This window comes from Limulus polyphemus, unplaced genomic scaffold, assembly GCF_000517525.1.
Source record: "Limulus polyphemus unplaced genomic scaffold, Limulus_polyphemus-2.1.2 Scaffold2531, whole genome shotgun sequence".
Taxonomy (NCBI): Eukaryota; Metazoa; Arthropoda; class Merostomata; order Xiphosura; family Limulidae; genus Limulus; species Limulus polyphemus.
Genome location: NW_013668141.1, coordinates 128,646 through 147,982, shown reverse-complemented (window position 1 = coordinate 147,982; position 19,337 = coordinate 128,646). Strand labels below are relative to the sequence as shown.

At 30.7% G+C, this 19,337-nt stretch overlaps 1 protein-coding gene across 3 annotated transcripts in view; it reads right to left on the bottom strand.

Annotated features, from left to right (window-relative positions):
- The window catches only part of LOC106467221 (PC4 and SFRS1-interacting protein-like), a 47,869-nt gene that overhangs the window by 2,116 nt on the left and 26,416 nt on the right, over positions 1-19,337 (bottom strand). For 2 of the 3 annotated variants that reach the window (XM_022395354.1, XM_013927548.2), the window contains exons 6-18: positions 17,844-17,945; positions 17,052-17,337; positions 15,305-15,365; positions 14,742-14,823; positions 13,738-13,917; positions 12,667-13,314; positions 12,208-12,272; positions 10,734-10,822; positions 9,512-9,582; positions 7,367-7,468; positions 6,734-6,838; positions 1,636-1,714; positions 1,058-1,275 (exon numbers count right to left, since the gene is read on the bottom strand). In XM_022395354.1, the coding sequence (XP_022251062.1) occupies positions 1,058-1,275; positions 1,636-1,714; positions 6,734-6,838; positions 7,367-7,468; positions 9,512-9,582; positions 10,734-10,822; positions 12,208-12,272; positions 12,667-13,314; positions 13,738-13,917; positions 14,742-14,823; positions 15,305-15,365; positions 17,052-17,337; positions 17,844-17,945 (2,088 nt within the window). The remainder of the gene's footprint in view (positions 1-1,057; positions 1,276-1,635; positions 1,715-6,733; positions 6,839-7,366; positions 7,469-9,511; positions 9,583-10,733; positions 10,823-12,207; positions 12,273-12,666; positions 13,315-13,737; positions 13,918-14,741; positions 14,824-15,304; positions 15,366-17,051; positions 17,338-17,843; positions 17,946-19,337) is intronic. The other variant, XM_022395355.1, reaches the window with a different exon arrangement.

Below are 19,337 nucleotides of genomic sequence, written 5' to 3'. Positions count from 1 at the left end.
ATACAAGTAAATACAAAAAAGGTTTACTGTTACTTAGTTTGGTTACAAACCTACAAATCTTCATTGTCTTTCACTGTAATTTATTTTTTTCATTATTTAGGGAGCATTATCAATAGTTATGTTTTTAAAAGAAGAAAAAACTACTATTGTTATAAATAACACATTCAATTGAACTAAACTATGCATGCCTGTTTAAATATATTTACACATGGCTTGTATATATCATATATATATATATATATATATACATATATATTATTCAATTTTGACACTGATGTTAAAAAATAAAACGTATTAAAACATTTCAACAAAAACACGTGATGATAATGTAATAATGAAAGTTTATGATATCATTAAACAAAACAGTTAATTATAAGTTACTATGAAAACTTGACAAACAATACCTAGTTAAAAGTTTAAATTGAATGAAACACAAGCAGTTTGTAGATACAAAATTTTACAGTACCTTCTGATGTTTAGCTAAGGTCTAAAGTAATTTTACTGTACACTCAATAAAGATTGTTTCAAAGAAAACTTAAAATAACATAGAAGCCTAAATCAATTATAAAAAAGACCACAATATCTCCTGCAACCATACTAAGCCTCACCTATGTTGTTTCAACATAAATATTTTCTTTCCCCTATTTTATTCCAGCTGAAAAATCAAATACTTTGGTTTTCAAAGACACAAAAAGAACAGACTGTTGAACAGCCAAAGTTTGTGCAGCATGTAAAAGTTTATCTTTCAAATGCTGAATAACCAGAAACAACTGGGCTCAAAGTCTATCAAAAATTTGAAAAGTTACTGTTCTTATAAAATTTAGAATGAAAGTCTCAAAAAATATTTCTTAATTCCAACAAACCTCTTATGTGACACATATTAAAAATGAAATATATTTTTTTACCTTCTCAAAAGAAACATAACTTTGACACTTTAATCAAAGGTTTTAAGTTTCAAGTTTTAACCATTATACAACTTATTTAATAAAGTGTTATAAGTATAAATAACTTAAGTCCTGTCTGCCTATATGTTACAAAGTTTTTATACCCAACTTGCCTTTTCGGTTACGTTAGAAGGTTCAGAAACACTTTTGTGCAAAGACGGTAAATCTGACAGTTTCCCATCACCCGAAGAATGCACCAAATGAGCTCCTGTTTCAGAACTTGTATTATCTTGACTTTTATCACCATCTTCTGCTGAAATGGATAACTTCATGGAATCCGGATTGTTGGCATGATCTGCAGAGGATTTCGACCCAGTGGTAAATCCATTTACTATACAGTGAGAAATGTATAATTTTTAAGTGCATGTTAGATAATAAAATAGTGTTTTCCCTCACGTCCTCGGATTGTGACTATGACTTACAGTGAGATACTGCAACTCCTCAACATCTTGATTACAGATTTTGTCCAGTAAGAAAGGAACTCCTTAATTACTAAGACAAACCCAAAGCCAGAAATGAAACAATGAATATATTTTGTCATAATTCTTCGGGTAAAAAAAAAAATAATTCAATTTTCAACTAACAATAAAATGAAAAAAAGTAAACTCAATAGAAGAATTAACTGTTTTTTCAAGACAGGTGTTTTATGTATGAACATATGACAATAAAAATAGGCAATAATCATTCATACCAGTAACAGTTGCATCCGTTTCATTCTCATGTTCCATCTCAGAAGTTTCTTGACATTTTCTAACATCCGAGTCAAAAACCTAGAATTTACAGTTAAATATTGAATAAATTACAAATGAAAGAATTTATTAAAGCAACACAGATATGACAAACTTTAACAATATCTATTCAGTTGTATTAAAAAACTTATCATATCAGTATGGTTGTGTTTCAAATACATCTGGGGCATATTTACTTCAGGTGTGATTTAAGATTTATAAAATCCTGTCTTATTTACATATACATAAAAAAACATCTTTACATATTGGTTATTTTGGGTGGAAAACTAGGAGCATATAGAGATGGGAGCTTCTCTTTACCGTGTATGCGAGTACTAGTTAAAAAAAAAAAGAAGCTGGAAAAACCTGTAGCTAGAAAGATGATTGGATATAATAAAAAAGAAAGATCTCTTAAGGCTGCAAAGCATTATAAAGTACAATGTATCTTTTTCAAAATTTAAGACTGTAGGCTAAATAGGGAACCGAGAGGTAAGGGAGTTTTGTTTTGCTGTTTTAGTAAGGCATGATAAAGCTCGAGATTTTGTGAAAGTAATTCAAAAACAGCCAACAAGAAAAATGTGTAAACTGTTAAATTAAACAAAATTTATACCATAAATCTTACACGACTAGAATAATATTAAATCAAAACAAAAACATGAAACCATATAACTGAAGTCCTTTCACAAGGTGGACCTTTCTTCATCAACTGGGAATGACTAAATAAATTGAAGCACAAGAAACGGTGGAGTAATGTCACCATAGACCACCATGATTACCTTGAAATGTTTTGATTAGCCTTCAAAAGATTCTAGCAGTTGTGACTAATTTCACTGTACTTTTATATAACGACTGGGTTAGTTGAAGAGTTAAAGCAACGGGCAGGCCTTTTTCAGTGTTAATCGAAGATTTATGGTTATTGAAATGCTCTCTTAAGAGTTATTTGAGTCTGTCTTACATACTGGTGGTTTAATTTTTTACACTGTATGAAGTAAATGAAGATATGCATTGTTCAAGAAATTTCTATAATAATTTTGAAGTCTTTTTAGTCACAGATATGATTTAATCACAATATGATGTTTATAAAGTGAGTCATATCCTTTACATAAGAAGGGAATATCTCTTATGTGATGCTCAATAAATGAAGAAAGCTTCTCGGTGGCCATGTTTGTGTTAGAAATTATGGGTCAGTCAGTATTATTAGTTTTCTATAATTTGGATATGATGAGATAAAATTTACCTGGACAAGCCTGCTTCGCTGTTAAGTACCAGAAGCGAAGGTTTCTTTGTTAATTTTCTTGTTTTGGAGGAGTTCTTTAAGTTTATAACTGCTAGTCTTAGCAAAATGAGTTGTAGGGTTCTGTGCGAGTTTCTTGTAAAAATTACGTTTTTCTCAAGTTGGCAGCTAGCTTCAGCAATATAATCATCTTTATTTAGAATAACAACAGCCACATACCATTGTCTGCTGGCTTTATTATAATGTTGTTGTTGTTAGATTTAAGATCTCTTAGAACAGTTCTTTCTTTTTTTATTCAGATTATTGTGAGATTGGTTGGAAGATTTTAAGGTTTCTATTATGTCATTTCCTATAGCTTTAATATGAATCTCTAAATGTGGTCCTCAGCTTGGTGGGGGGTCTCCAAAAGGAAAATCAGAGTATAGCTGTTGTGAAAAAAAGTAAGGAGTGTGAGTTTTTTGTGTAGGTCAGAAAGAAGTTAAGGTTCATTAACAAAACTAATGTTTGGACAGAAGCTGAGACCTTTATTAAGAACACTGAGTTTTGAATCTGAAAGAACTACATTTAAAGGGCTAACTACGCTGGAAACATGGGGAAGGAGTTGATTATTATTTGCAGATGTGTTAGTTTGAAGGGGGTTCAAGATAAAGTGTTTTTAGATTATTGTGTCAGATGTTCATTAATAGAATATTGTGTTTTGATAGATTCAGGGACACTGCTAGCTTCTATAGTAGTTTCTTTAACAAAAAGGGGAGGATCATTAAAAATGCTGTTAGAAGGTTTGGTTTTGAAATTCGCACAAAGCTTTACGAGGACTATCAGTGCTAGCCGTCCCTAATTTAGCAGTGAAAGACTAGAGGGAAGGTAGCTAGTCATCACCACTCACCACCAACTCTTGGGCTACTCTTTTACCAACGAATAATGGGATTGACCATCACATTATAATGCCCCCACAGCTGAAAGAGTGAGCATGTTTGTTGGAACAGGAATTCGAACCCTCAGCCCTCATATTGCGAGTCGAGCGTCCTAACCACTTGGTGATGCCAAGCCTCTGTTAGAAGCAGTCACAATTTTTGAATCAATGTTATTTTTAAGAAGCTGGTTTATGTTATTCTTTTTCAGGAGGAAGGAGTCAGTTCTCCCTGTTACATCGAAAGCTTGTATATATGATAATAGAAGATTTCCATATTTATAATTTTAAAAGAATTATGATAGAAGTTCTAAAGAGGTATTTTTGAGAATCTCATGCATTTGTTGAAGAAATTCTGGTCATTAATGCCTATCATGATGGGATGTGTTTTTATTCTGTGTGTTACAGATAAGCAACTTGGCATGTTGATGGTACCTGGTAAGTTTTCCAAGTTTCTGAAAACGTTTTTTTGCTGTAACTAAGGGGTTCACAAGTGGTTTATGTTGAGTGTAGTCAGATACTTGGGTGAGAATGGTCAGACAAAGAAAGCTCAAGAGTTGAATTACTGCCTTCTTCAGAAAATGACATTGTGACGAACCATAAAATGTACGTTGATAGTCATTATGAGATTTGATTCTAGTAGAAGAGATCTAAGGTTTTTTTTTATAAAGGAAGCTCTACAGGAAAGTGGGGGCTAGCAAAGACTAGTGTAGAGCATTCGGTAGTTACAATGACATTGATTTCTTTCAAAGATAGAGAAGTGAAAGGTGAAGATGTTGTGAGTTACACCAGCAACAATCATTTGCTGATGTTCCACCTTCACTGATACCTCCTCTCCATTTCCCTGATGTCTCGATAAAACCTTTCCAAACGTTTCAGGTTTAAAACAATCCCTATCACCATTTCTATTGACATCTGATTCAGAATCAGATGAAACTGTATCAAGAGTCTCTGGTGGAGTAGGTACAGGTAAATCAGGTCCACGAGCAACAGGTCTTATAGCAGACTAAAGGTTCGAATAAGAAATTTCCTTTTTATTTCGAGTGTTATAGCCATGCACATTACATGAGCAAAAATTGCAATTATCTCTATGGTTTATAGGCTCACACTAGACCATTGTAATTCCAAAAGGCAAAGACTTTTCTTACCTTTAGTCCATTGTCCACAGTGGTGCAAACTTTGTGCAGAGCCCATGATTTCTCTTGGTCCCCAAGTTTAATTCCAAAATATGCTTGTTTGACATATTCTGTAATGTTTTGCCTTTGTTTCTTTACAACAAATTTACCACAAATATAGCAGAATATATTTGGGTCATTTACAGAACCTCTTGTTGCCATAGCGATGAATAAATAATATTGAAAAGAAAAAATAATGTGAAAGTGCATGCACAAACAAATACTACCCAGAAATGACACATCATGTGGACTATTAACCATTTATATACTGGCAGTGTTTCTAGTGGGTTCTAGAATGATCGATAAGACTCTCACGTTGCGATTAATCTAGAGAAGTCTATAGCTAGTGGTTGTCAACATTTTAAGCATAACAAAATGTGACCCGTTTTCAATGAAAATGATTCACTTATTTAATAGTACATATCACGTTTTGTGAAAAATCTGTACGTGATGGAGAAAAATGGATATTATTTTTCGATTCAGTGTATACAAATTACTGTAGATAATGTACAGATTTCAAGACAATAAAACCATCGCAGGCCTGTGTTTTTCTTCTCTATCTCTGTTATTGCAAAACAGGCTGCAATGCTCACTTTAAAATCATCACTATAACTGTTGGTTACCACAGTTGTATCCATAGCTTTAAATAATTGTCTCTTTTTGTCAAAGTCCACATAGGTGGACTTTGATTTACTTTAGAACATCCTTTGACAAGACAAATTCTTCTTTTTAATCTCTGTTATCCCAATATAATTAGTGAAAGATTTATTTACGTTACCCTGTGAGTTACCACAGTTCTATCCAGAACTTTAAATAATTATCTTTTACGTCAAAAATTCACACAGATTGGTTCAATTACTTTAGAACCCAACTAACAAAATGAATTATTATTCTCTACTCTGTTTACTACCATACAATCTGCAATTATAACACTTTAAGAGTAGCCACTATACACTATTTATGGCTACACTTACAAACACACAATCCAGATTTATCCGACTATATACCTTTAACTTACTGACTTCCACTTTCACTAACTTAACTTCTGTTGGTTACCACAGTTGTGTCCAGAGCTTTAAATAATTGTCTCTTTTTCGTCAAAAGTCCACATAGGCTGATTCAGTTACTTTAGAACCCAATTGACAAGAACAAATTATTTTTCCTATCTCTGTTGTTACAATATAGCTATGAAACTCACTTTAGAAATCACCTGTTAAGGCTAATCATTCGTACAGTCTAGATCTGTCTAATTATTTCTCTCACTTAACTTACTTTATTTCTTCTACATTGTTGGGTGCCTATTTATAAGTATTCTGACTGAGGCCTAGAACTTTCTAGCCATCTAGTGACAACAATATTACACACAACGAAAAACTTAGAAGCTTTGAGTAAAGTGATGTCAACAATATTAGAAAAGCTTAGTAAAACAAATAAACTACATACATAATATATGACTCATAAAGAGTTACGTAATGTAACTTGTCATAGATATTGCTTTTAAAATAATTAACTTTTAACACTTGTTATAAAAACTAAATAATCATTAAATATTATATCACTAAATGAAATAAATAACTCTTAAACTGAACAGTCTTGCATATCCAGCAGTGATAAAGTACATACTAGGTATATGATATACATGATCCACATACAAAATTAAATTACAAGCTGTGTAATATTAACAATCAAGAATTTCTTTATTTGCAGCAAGAAACTTTCTGTGCTGATAATCTAATACTCACTGTTCCAAAATTCTCTCCTTCAGGGACAAGAAGCTGGTTCTTAAATTTATGATAGAGATACTCTGCTTTCTGTTTTATGACATCATTTTTCTTAAACTTGCGGCACTATGGCACGAAAAAAATTTCTTGTTCTTTAAAAAAGTGATACAAATTTAAACAACTTTGACACATACAAATAAAAAACAGTTAATTTACATTTTAGCAAATGAATTCTGCAAATTAAAAAGGGAAACAAAATTTAAATATGCAATCACAATTATTATTTTATGGTTATATTTATGTTTTTCTGACCACTGAAAGTACTCTGATCCAGATTTATACATAAAGAAATTATTTCAAATTACACTTTCCTGACTAGTCAACAATTGATGTTTACTTTTTAATTCTAAAAAAAACCCAATGTTTTCTTTATCAGGAAACATGAATTATTTAAATGACCATTTGATATACAACTCAGTATTTTCAAACAGAATCTGTTGTTTTCTTTCATATCTTTACTACAATAAAGCTAACAAAAACCAATAACTAAAAAGTTAAAATCACTTTTGACTTGTATACAGTTCAAGCAGAAAAGCCTCAATGAAAAGCTAACTTGAATATGACCTAAAACAGTAAACTAGAAACATAACTTACTTTTCGAATGGTGTGAATAATATCAGGCTCCCTGCTGATGACAGACTGTGTTAAAGGTAAGTTGTCAAGTTCATTCAAGGCTGACATACAGCGGTCAACGTCCTACGTGGATATTTAAACATACAATATTATCTTAAATACGTGACTGAATTCTAGAGCACCTTAAACTCAATGAGAATTATGAATATTGATTATGGAATATTACAATAAAATTTATTGTAAACAAAAAATGTTACTTTTTCAGTCAAAGCATGCTTATGGACAGATGTATTCAGAACAACCATCAATGAAGTAAATTAAAATAACGCTCAATATATAATTGTAAATAAAACCATGACTTGTATCTTCAGAATGCAACTTTATTAGCTCAATATTTCACTATTACAGCTATCCGATAGCTCCTGGCGAAACTGTAATAATTTTAAGCTAATAACTATACATTCTGGAGATATACAGTACTGTGCAAAAGTGTTAGAACAAAGTCAAAAATTAAATTTCGGGCAACTTTCAAAGAACAATGGAAGGTAAATCACAGGTGAAACATCAAAATTTTATTAATCTTCATATTTAGTACAACAGAAACTCAGTGGAAGTGCTTGAGTTCAGCAAACAGTTAATAGTTTGTGTGTCTCCCTTTTGCTTTAATAACTGCAGACAGTTTTTCAAGCACTGTTTCAACATATTTAATCAAAGCGTCATTTGGGATTCCACTACAAATGTCTGTAATACACTCCCATAAAGTTTTTTTTGGAAGTAACTCTTGATTTGTCAAGTTTTTGATCTATCAAATCCCAGATCTGCTCAACTGGGTTGAGATCGAGGATCTGTGGTGGCCATTGCATCATTTGAATGACTCCAGCAGCTTCTTTTTTAGCTAAGTAATTTCTGCATACGTTGAATGAATGTTTGGGGTCATTATCTTCTTGGTAATAGAATCCTTTACCAATAATATGTAAACCACTGGGTATATCATGACAGATCAATATCTGATGGAACTTGTGCTGGTTCATTATCCCATCTATTTTGCAAATGTCTCCTGTCACCTCAGCAGAAAAACACCCTCAAACCATCACACTGCCTCCCCCGTGCTTTATGGTAGGTGCTATGCATTGAATTAAGTATCTTTCACTTTTCTTCCGCCAGACGTACAACCTATGCTTTGAACCAAATATTTCAAACACAGACTCATCCATCCATAACACCCTTTTTCAATCATCAACAGTCCAGTTTTTGTACTTTTTAGCAAATTTCAGCCTCTTGACAATATTTGGTGATCAAAATAAAGGTTGTTTAACTGCTACACGACGAAATATTTCATCCTCCTTGAGTGTTCTTGATACTGTGGATCTGGACACTCTTCTGTCATTTGGTATATGGTCATTTATCTCATGTTTGAGATCAGTGGCAGTCTTACTTCTGTCCCGAAGGCTGCATAAACGAAGATAGTTAACATCAGTTTAAGTGTTCCTTTCCTAATTTCAAATTTATTTGTCTCAGTCTCACGATCTAGGGCAGGGTTTCCAAACTATGGCTCACAACTTCAGTTTATCCAGCTCACCAACATTTTATTAAAGTAATAATATAATTTTTTAATATTATAAAAACCAAAAATAAAACGTAATTGGGCAAAAGCCAATTTGATCATGTATGTATCCCTACTTAATTTTACCACGACCCCTCTGGCCCACAAAGCCTAAAAAGATCTACCTCCCAGCCCTTGTCCAAAAAGGTTTGGAGACCCCTGATCTAGGATGTACTTGACATTGTTTGGGGAGCATGTCAAGTCTGCGGCAATTTGTCGGGGAGTCCAACAAACATCACGTAAAGCTTTTATGCTACTCTCCGCTCTACTGACAATTCTCTATGCTTTTTGGGCTGTGGCATGATAACAAAACTTAATATATAGTGTTAAACACTGTTTTTATCAAGGTTTATTTGTGGAGTGCTATTAAATTGGTTTCTTCTAGCATATGCCAGTACCATATATTAGCTTCTTGCTAGCTTCTTTCTATATAGCTAAGACACTGCCTGGAGTACCATGACAGTTATTTCAGACCCTAAATTTGATCAGTATGTTCTTTCAAGCAGAACCCTTTCAGAATAAGAATTCTTAAGTATATATTTAACAAATAAAATATACCTTACCATACTGGCAAAACTCAAACTGTTTTTAATTATTTCATCAAGTTCACACAGCCGGGATTCCAGAAGGGAATCTGCAAGAAAAAAAAATCCTTTTAGCAACTTTCATTTCCATCAGTTTGACTTACCTTAATCTTTACAAGATCAATCTTAAACTATGTTGAAATATATTCACTAAATTCTGATCTATTACCTGCCAAAAGTTTTTAAGTCTAATATTGTTTTACTTAAAGAATATTATACCAAAAATTTTTTAAACAGATTTGAAGGTTAAATATTATTAAAAAAACAAATACTTTAGAAGATTATTTTTGAGAATTTGAATTTGACTTTCTTTTTTTTCTTTTACAGGAAAATTTAACTTAAATGTTCACCAAGATTCTTCTTGTAACTGAACTAAAATAAGATGAATGAAACAGTGTTTTACTCAAGCAAAAATAATACCAATAAAAATAGCTACCAGAAATGCACACAATAAGACAAAACTATATTTCCACATTAAAATTTTCACTTAAAAATGAATTTAAAGTTATCACAAATAACGAATAAATGCAAGTACTACCCATTTCCCTATCTCTTATAGAACTTAACTTTTCAAAATTTCACTGAAAAATAAATGACTTATTAGAGACCTTCAGAATTTAGGTAATAGCAGACTGATATGCCATATGCTGTTGAACAGAAAACTTGAAAATCTTTCAAACCATCAGAAACAAACCATTTGTTACTAAAAAATGCCCATAAAGTAGATTATACAATGCGAGTCATTCAAGCTATATCCCAAGTATGCAAATTGAAGAAAACTGTAAAATGTTTTTCCTAATAGGAAACATAATACCAAACAGACATTTTTATTCTTCAGCAAACAAATCATGACCTTCTACATAGAATATATAAATATGAACGTGTTTTGTTTTTCTTATATCAAACGAATCATGACCTTCTACATAGAATATACAAATATGAATGTGTTTTGTTTTTCTTATATCAAACGAATCATGACCTTCTACATAGAATATATAAATATGAACGTGTTTTATTTTTCTTATATCAAACAAACTTTAAAGATATATTAACATCATGCATATTTTTGGAAGATGTAATTGTGAATTCATATATTTAAACTTTATTTTTTTAATCACAAACTGTCATATGACTAAAGCTTTTGTTTCCTTCTAATTTTCTAGCCTTAATAATCAGATCAACTTGTATGTTTGGAACTTACATTTTTTACTCTGTTTTTCAATTTTTTCTCGCTTTTTCTTTTCAAGTTTCTCTCTCTTCGTTCGTTCTTTTTCTTCTCCTTTCTTTGCACTTCAAATATGTAAAATATTAATTTAAGATAAGACCTGTAGGAATTTATTCTGGACCTGGTTGTGTTTTTTCACTTCACAGATCCAACAGAATCAAATGTTAATAGTTTAACTTGCAGTTTCTACATAAAAGGATTCAGTTAAAACTTTGGTGTAATAGTTACTTTGCTGACTGTCATGTCAAGAAGCCTTTTATTATTACCATACACTCTCATTCTAAATGAAAGACGATATATCACTGTTTGTGAACTATAACAGTAACTGAAATATAACATCGTTTTTCCTTCCTTCGAAAAGAAAAGTTTAGCAAAGTTACTAATTCAGAAGATATATATAGGAAGGTAAAGGTGCCAGTCACGCAACTAAACAGCGAAGTTGTTCTACAAACAGTATATTCCACATCTATATGTCTATACTTAACCCTATGAGTACCAGAATAATCTTTAGCCACATACCATGTAGTTTCACCCCCACTCTCACAATATATTGTATCTTTAGAATTTTTTATCATATCAACATTAACAGCTCATATGAAAAGGTACACATCTGAAGCAAAACATATTTTTATTTTCAATACTCACCTGAATATCAGTCAAAATAACATTATTTACAACAGCTACTCTCATTTCACACATAATGAACTATAGTACAATTCCACTTTAAAAATATAAAAAGACAAAAAAAAAAGAACAGAGTGGAAACTTCTATTTGTTTCTTAAAATAGTCACAAGAAAACTGTTAATTGTTTGTTTCTTTTGAATTTTGCGGAAAGCTACACGAGGGCTATCTGCACTAGCCGTGTCTAATTTAGCAGTGATTGACTAAAGGGAAGGCAGCTAGTCATCATCAGCACCTACCGCCAACTTTTGGGCTACTCTTTTACCAACAAATAGTGGGATTGACCATCACATTATAATGCCGCCATGGCTGAATGGGCAAGCATGTTTGGTGGGACAGGGATTCGAACACACGACCCGCAGATTGCGAGTCAAGCACCCTAACAACCTGGTTATCCTGGGCCAAATTGTTAATTAATGAAATAAAAACTCAAATTATCTGCTAAGGTGCTAAAATAAATTAAATTTAGGGTCATATGTGTGTGCATATATATCTGATGTAAAAGGGGCATGGAAAAATTTAACAATGAAAAGTACAAAACATTTTAACAAAAAATAATACAAACTTTGGAGGTTTACTCAAAATCAATTTTGACTTGAGATCTATCATTAGCAGTAGAAATAATGTCTTAAAAGAATGATACTGAACTCATACACATACATTTTACAGCCATCTCTTGCACTATATGTCTAAGTCATTAGTTTTTCATAAACATTTGCTCTTTCCTCTGTAATAAACTGAAGAATGAAATTTATATAAAATACTCACTCTTTCTGGTGGACTTCGTCCAAGTGGTTGTCCTTTCCTGATGAGTGTCCATCTTTTGAACTTGACTGATAAAAAAACAACACAAAACTACAACTTTCTATAAAACATTCCTGTAATACTATTCTTATGCATGATTTAAATGTGTGAGCTTTATGTATTTTAATGAGCACTATTAATACTATGTGTATTGTATTAAATATCATTAAATCATAAACCAGCTTCTAGAACTTCATTTTATCTGCTTAATCATTTGGTTTGGTAATTGTTTTCTATGAGAATAACTTTACCGCAATAATATATACTCTTCTAGTAGCATCACCTTATGCATATACTTTCTCAAAATTAAAATAAATACATCACAACTTACACTGTTATAATAGTCATCAACCTTTCAAGCACATCAACCTTAAAAGCAGCTAAATATTTTTGAATTAAGAAAAAAAAAGGATTAAAATGCACCTTGTCATCAAATTTTTCAGATTCTTCTTCCTCCTTTCCCCTTGCTTTTCTTTCTGGACTGTTTCTGTCTTCTGATTTTATTTGTTTATTAAATGATTTGTCTTTTGCTTTTTGATTTGAGCTACCATTACCATCTGTGTCTGTAGAAAGTTTATCTGTAGCTTTATCTTCGGTATTTTTTCTTGAGTTATCTTTTTCTTGTCTAGTATGTTTTTCTGTAACTTTGTCTTTTGCTTTTTTCTCTTGCCTTGACTCATTTTTGCCCTTCGTTTCTACAGAATGTTTGTTTGTAGAATCATTCTTCCCTTTTGTTTCTACAGAATGTTTGTTTGTAGAATCATTCTTCCCTTTTGTTTCTGCAGTATGTTTGTTTGTAGAATCATTCTTCCCTTTCGTTTCCTGCTTTGCACCATCCTCTTCTGTATGATGTTCATCTGTATGTTTATCTTTTATCCTGGCTTCCTGCTTCTCAGTGTATTTGCCTTGTGAACTCGAGTCACATTTATCAACATGTTTATCTTCACTATTCTTTCTTTCACCTGGCTTTCCATCTTGGCTCTTTGGCATTTGAATTTTCTTACTTGATTTGGTAGAATCTGATTTTTTTAAAGTTTCTTTGATGTCTAAAAGCCTTACAAACGATTCTGTCTGGGATAAAAAACAACAAAAAGTATATAATATGATAGGCTTCCATTTACTTCTGTACATTATAAAACTTGCACAGTAAAATTGTTACGGGATTACCTCAGGCAACAAAAATACAAACATTTACGGTTACTGTGGTTACTTTGTTTTTTTGTGGTTACTATAAGCAAAGTACAAGTTTCCCTCTAGTCTACAAATATTAAAATCAAAATGAGTTAAAAAAAACAATGATGCAAATGGCTTATGAAATTTAGATAAGTTTTATATACTATATTATTTTATATAAATCCATGGTTTAACAAAATCTACATAACCCTTTAAAAATTCATACAAAAGTCTTAAGATGCTGAAATTGTCATGATGGTATAATAATCTAGCCATAAAGAATAAATAAAATATTTCATCATTTCTCTATGAACGACTTACCTTTAAAATGCTTTCAATGGGTTGATTATCAACACTCTTACTACTCTCGGACGTTTTCACTTCATCTTCAGAGCTGTCTGTTTTCTTTCTATTTCCTTCCTTCTTAGATGAATCAACCAACTTGGATTTGATCCGTTCTCTTTTCTTTTTTTCCTTTTCTCGCCTTTTTCTTTTGAATTCCTTTTAAACATAAATAAATAAATACTCTCATACATAATTTACCCACAGTATGTGTTAGAGAACAGTTAACAAAACTTGATTTAGAAGAAATAAAAGAACTTCAGTTATGTATTGAGAGACTTAATGATTTTCTAAACGAACTATTCTCCTAAATAAAATAATTAAGAACCCAAATTTTTATTTTTGAAAGTACAACATGAGACAGCAACAGAATCATCGAAAATTTGACTTAAGTTGTAAGTATTTAAAACACTTCAACAATATTTTTAATATTTAACCAATTAAATCTAACAAATCTATGAATTCACACACACACACACCAGATTATTCATGTATCTAGATTGAATTCTATGTCAAAATTAAAGCTATACAGTAATAGTTTTTACACAAATCAGAAGTCCTGCAATGTTAGCTTAACACTACACTCATTAAAGTGTGCATATTTTTCTAAGCTTTTAAGTCCACAGAACTAAAAATATCAAAATAATGGTATGATGTTTATTTATATTATCCATTCACACTTTATAGCATTGATTTTAAAAGTATAATACTTTAATTACGCCTGCAAATTTGCCTTATTTCTACTACTATAAACTTCCATCCTTTTATCATAGGTTATGTTTTCTAAAATAAGAAGTTTCTGTCAAAACTAGATTCAACAATGATATCTATTTCTGACAATGCTAGTTTAAACATTCTATCTTACGTGATCATAAGAAGGCTTAATAATTAAAAAAAGTTACAACAAATTTCCGATACAAATGAAATTGGAAAAAATAGTTCAGATGATGCAGATAAAATACGTTTATTTCTAGATTACACACCAATGAAGATTCCTCCTGTTCTTTTTCCTCTTCTTTTCTGTCCAAATGATCATCTGATAGCTGTTGGTCATATATCTGTATCCTGATACAATAAAAACAAAATAATTTACTCACTACAGAGTTTTTAAGTAATTTTTTTGTTGCACTCCTAGTAAGATTTTACCAGATAATTTAAGGACACTTTTCAAAGTTTTATATTTTAATAACTTTATAAATCAATCACAAGCAATATCAAGGTCATATTTTAACTTCATATAATGAAGTGTTCTGATTTTCACATAAATATATATTTGATATTACTCTGGACTGGCAAATCACAAACTATACATGGAAAACCTCTTTTTCAAAATTATTTTAATAACAGTTCTTTACTTATACACCAAACAACTGTAGAACAAGCAGTAGTTAAATGTAACAATGTAAAGTGTTTTCAACATTTCATACTGAATAAAAATGGGTTTAATATAAGGAGAAAACAAATGTATGTATATATTTTTTTAGGCTATTTACTTCGAACACACTTTCTTTATATGTTTGGCTATATATAAATAAAAAGAAACTACCTTTTGCCAATATTTTCAGTATCAGAGGAGTCTTCTTTTATCTCATTCAACTTGTGTTGTACTACAATACACAAGCATAAATTAATAGCCTCGAAAAATATTTTCTTCATTAGTATTTTTTATTACACAGCCTTACGAGAGAGTCAAAAGACAAACTGTAATACTCAGATTATAATCTGTTGTTGGGTGTGTAGAGGTACTACATCCATTGTGATAAACTTCAAATTACATTTGAACAGAACTTAACATTTTTCTTATAAAGCTACAACTTTTGAAATTCTATCTTTTACATCATTTTGGACATACATCAAATATAGAAATCATATAACTCTTAGAGTTTAAATAATTTTGTTTTCCTTAGGCCTTAACGTAATATTTTCGTAATCAGAATAGTGTAAGAGATTAAACTGTCTTATATCACTTCTATTTAGATTGATAAGGAAGTAGTTTTCCTAAGAACTGGACAGTGGCAAGAAACAAGTTGAATTTAAAACTACGTATTGTAGTAGTTATATTCTGATTAATCAAAGTCACCTAAACTGGTCAAAAAATTGTTATACTATATTTTTCAAGTATTAACTGTACAGTTACTAATTGCCAGACATAAAGTGAACACAGAAACAGAAAAATAGTACGAAACAAAAAAGTTAGGAAAAGTAAAAAAACGACTGCGTGCAAAAAACTTTTACAGTACACGAAACAAGATCTAAATCATTAATGCCTTACGACAAGGATATGATGCTGTCAAAAGATGAGGAAGAAGTAAATATATATATACTTCCGATAACAAGACACAAATACTATTGGTCAATCAATCTTCAATTAAAGGAAGAAAATTGAAGCATTTTTAATCAGCTATGGATCCTTAATAAAAGTTGCTAACTTCAGTTCCTCTCTTTGTATTATAATTATAATTGCACTATCTTGTCTCTATAAGCTCAAACATATTGAAGTTATCAAGTTTAGGTTAAAATTAGACCACTTTTACTTATATGAATGTAGGTCTAATTCTTTTTCTATATAAAGACTTGGTTTTTTTTTAAATAATATAATTGAGCTGCTATTGGTGAGGTTAATGACCAAAGAGCATGCACCAAGATAAAGTTAATAATAAAACAGTGCATAGATATTCCATCAATATCTATTCGCGTATAACATTATTCAAAGGGGTGTAAAGTAAAATGTTAAATGTGTGAAAAATCATTCTGTTCTTAAGCATTTCATTGTCTGTTACTCAGCTCTTGACATGAAGCAGTAAGGGACTAATCATATATATTCCAGGTCAAGAACCTATCTGCAGTTGGCTTTTGAAATTTACCTCACTTCTCCAACAAGTAATAAGTTGACAATAAATCACAAGAGGCAATAATTAAATCAGTAACCCAAAATACAAATGTTTCATTTACTTATATTCTAAGATTTCTCAATAAAAATATTTTTGAGAAGGCATTTTAGTTTTATTATAGGACTTTCCAGATCTGGAAATTGATTTAAAATATTTTGGGAACCTTGATGGAAGAGTTAAAAGTTTAGTGGAACTTTATTTTTCTGTGAAAACCAATGCTAGTTTGAATTCTAAAAAAAATCTGAGATTCTTACAGAATATTTTGCCATTAAAATTTATTTTTCAGAAAAATGCCCATGTTTCATTTAATTCATATATAAAAATTTTATATTAGAAAAAGGCACAACTGCATTCCTAGAATTAAAAATGTTGTTTCAAAAATAAAATTATCGAACGACCTACCTGACGTATCAACAGGATGATCTTCCTTCATTTTGCGTTTATTTATTTTATCATCAATTTTTGCAGGTTCTTCCTCTGTACTATAACCTTTTTCATCAGATAACCTTCTTACAGGAGAATTTTTAACCTTTGCATCATCATCATTATTTTTCTCTTTATTCCCTTCTTTTTCTGATTCACTTTCTGAACTATACTTTTTCCTTTTAATCATTCGCCCACTCCTGCTTCGTTCAGGCTCTATTGTACCAGCTTTCCTTCTCTTTGTCTCTTTTTCACATTCACTTTTCTGTAAAATTTAATTATTATATTTAAATTCTTACATGACGTGTAATAACAACAACCATATAAAAGTAAATAAATTCATAAGAACACTCTACACTGTTCTGAAAAAGTACCGTATGACACTTTAAGACTCTGTTTACGTTAGTAAAAAGAATAAGAAAATAAACTGTTCTTATGAGGTACATAATATGTAATTGCTGATAAGTACAAGCTTTAAACAATAACTTGAGAAAAAATAATCATGCATTTTGAACAAATATTAAAACAATTTTATTAAAAATCAGGAACACATAAGAAACCACAAAATGAGACTACGTTAAGAGACCAATATATAGGGTTTTGTTTGCAATATTTCATTTCATTTTAACTCCACGTATTTTATTGTACTATGTGCAACAAATAATCATTATTTATTGAACGTAACAGTAAATTAGATATATCAATATACATACTACCTAACAGACTACTAAACAGTTCAATACTTCAATATATTCAAATTCTTACTCTTACCTGGCTTTCATTTAAGTGTTTGGAATCATTCTTATGCATGACATTTTTTTCCAACTCTCTTTCTTGAACAACAGTGTTGTTTCGAACTCTTCCTTTCTTTGCCTAAACAAAAGATTAGAAGTGTAATGATATTACTTTATTACAAGAAAAAAAAAGTTATACTTTTACAACTTGAAAATCATTATAAAAAAAACTTTATGTGCTGTTGAAAATTTTTAAAACAATGTATATGTTTGTTTAAACACATCATCAAGAACAGAGAAGTATTTCTCATTGTCTGTATGGATTTAAAACTTTATCTTTCAACCATAAAAAAATTGATATAGTGATGATAAGTTTTATTCCAAATTATACAAATTAATTTTAAAAATAAAGGTAAAAACACTTTTAATAAATTTAAGCAACTTGATTCTAACTAACATGATATTTATATTAAAACCCAGTCGAACTGTGTGACATAGAGAAATTGAAATGCACTACCAAAAGTCACTATTACGACTACACACTGTTTATGTTACAGTATAAGGTCCAAAATGAATAACCTTTTACAGATGTCAAATCATTTTTGACGCACATTAGACCAATAATACATACAGTTCCTAATCAGCATAACGTATGCAATTCTTAAAATCATGTGGTGTCAAAAATGACTTTAAGGTAAAACATTACAAGCTTATTTTTCCAGGAAAATGGGATCAGATTTAACTAGAAAATTACCATTAAAGCTTCACTGAAACAACAACTAGACCAAAAATTCTGAACCTTTTATTCTGAATGATCATTTACACATTCTTGTCACATTTCAAGTAAATTCATGCAACCAGTCTTGAAAGCCCCCAAACCCCCCAATTCCCCATTTGGGAGCCTCGTTACGAACATTTCAAAAATCTAAACTTGTGCATATTTTGAACTAGATTTAACCAGACAATTATCCTTAAACTTCACTGAAACAACAACTAGACCAAAATCTAAACATGTACATATTTTGAATGACCCTTTACATGTCCATGCCAATTCTTTTGTAAATAAATGTCCAACAATAATGACTTCAGAAATATTTGCTATGATTTTGCAGTTAGAATAATATTTTTATTGTTTAAGCTAAGAAAGTGAACACTTGTACCAAGCAACACACTTTATACAATGTTTTAATAATATTTTCAATACTATGCAATACAAAACAAATAATCTCTTAAATGAACCCACTCTATAATATACCACAAAAATATTAAGAGCAAGTAATTTCAAGAAATACGAAGCACTGCATACATATACACACTCACATACACAGGGGCATTTCCATAAATCAACAACATTAAAACTGAGGAAGTAGAAGGTTGGAAGGGATTCAATGCAACAAATATTTCAATTAATCAGCAATCAACACGAGGCCTTACTGAGACAGACTTTGGATACACAAGAATTTGTATGTAATATCCTTTCATCATATTTTGGCTGCACAGGCAATAAATGGCCTTATAGTAGTTTCTGAGC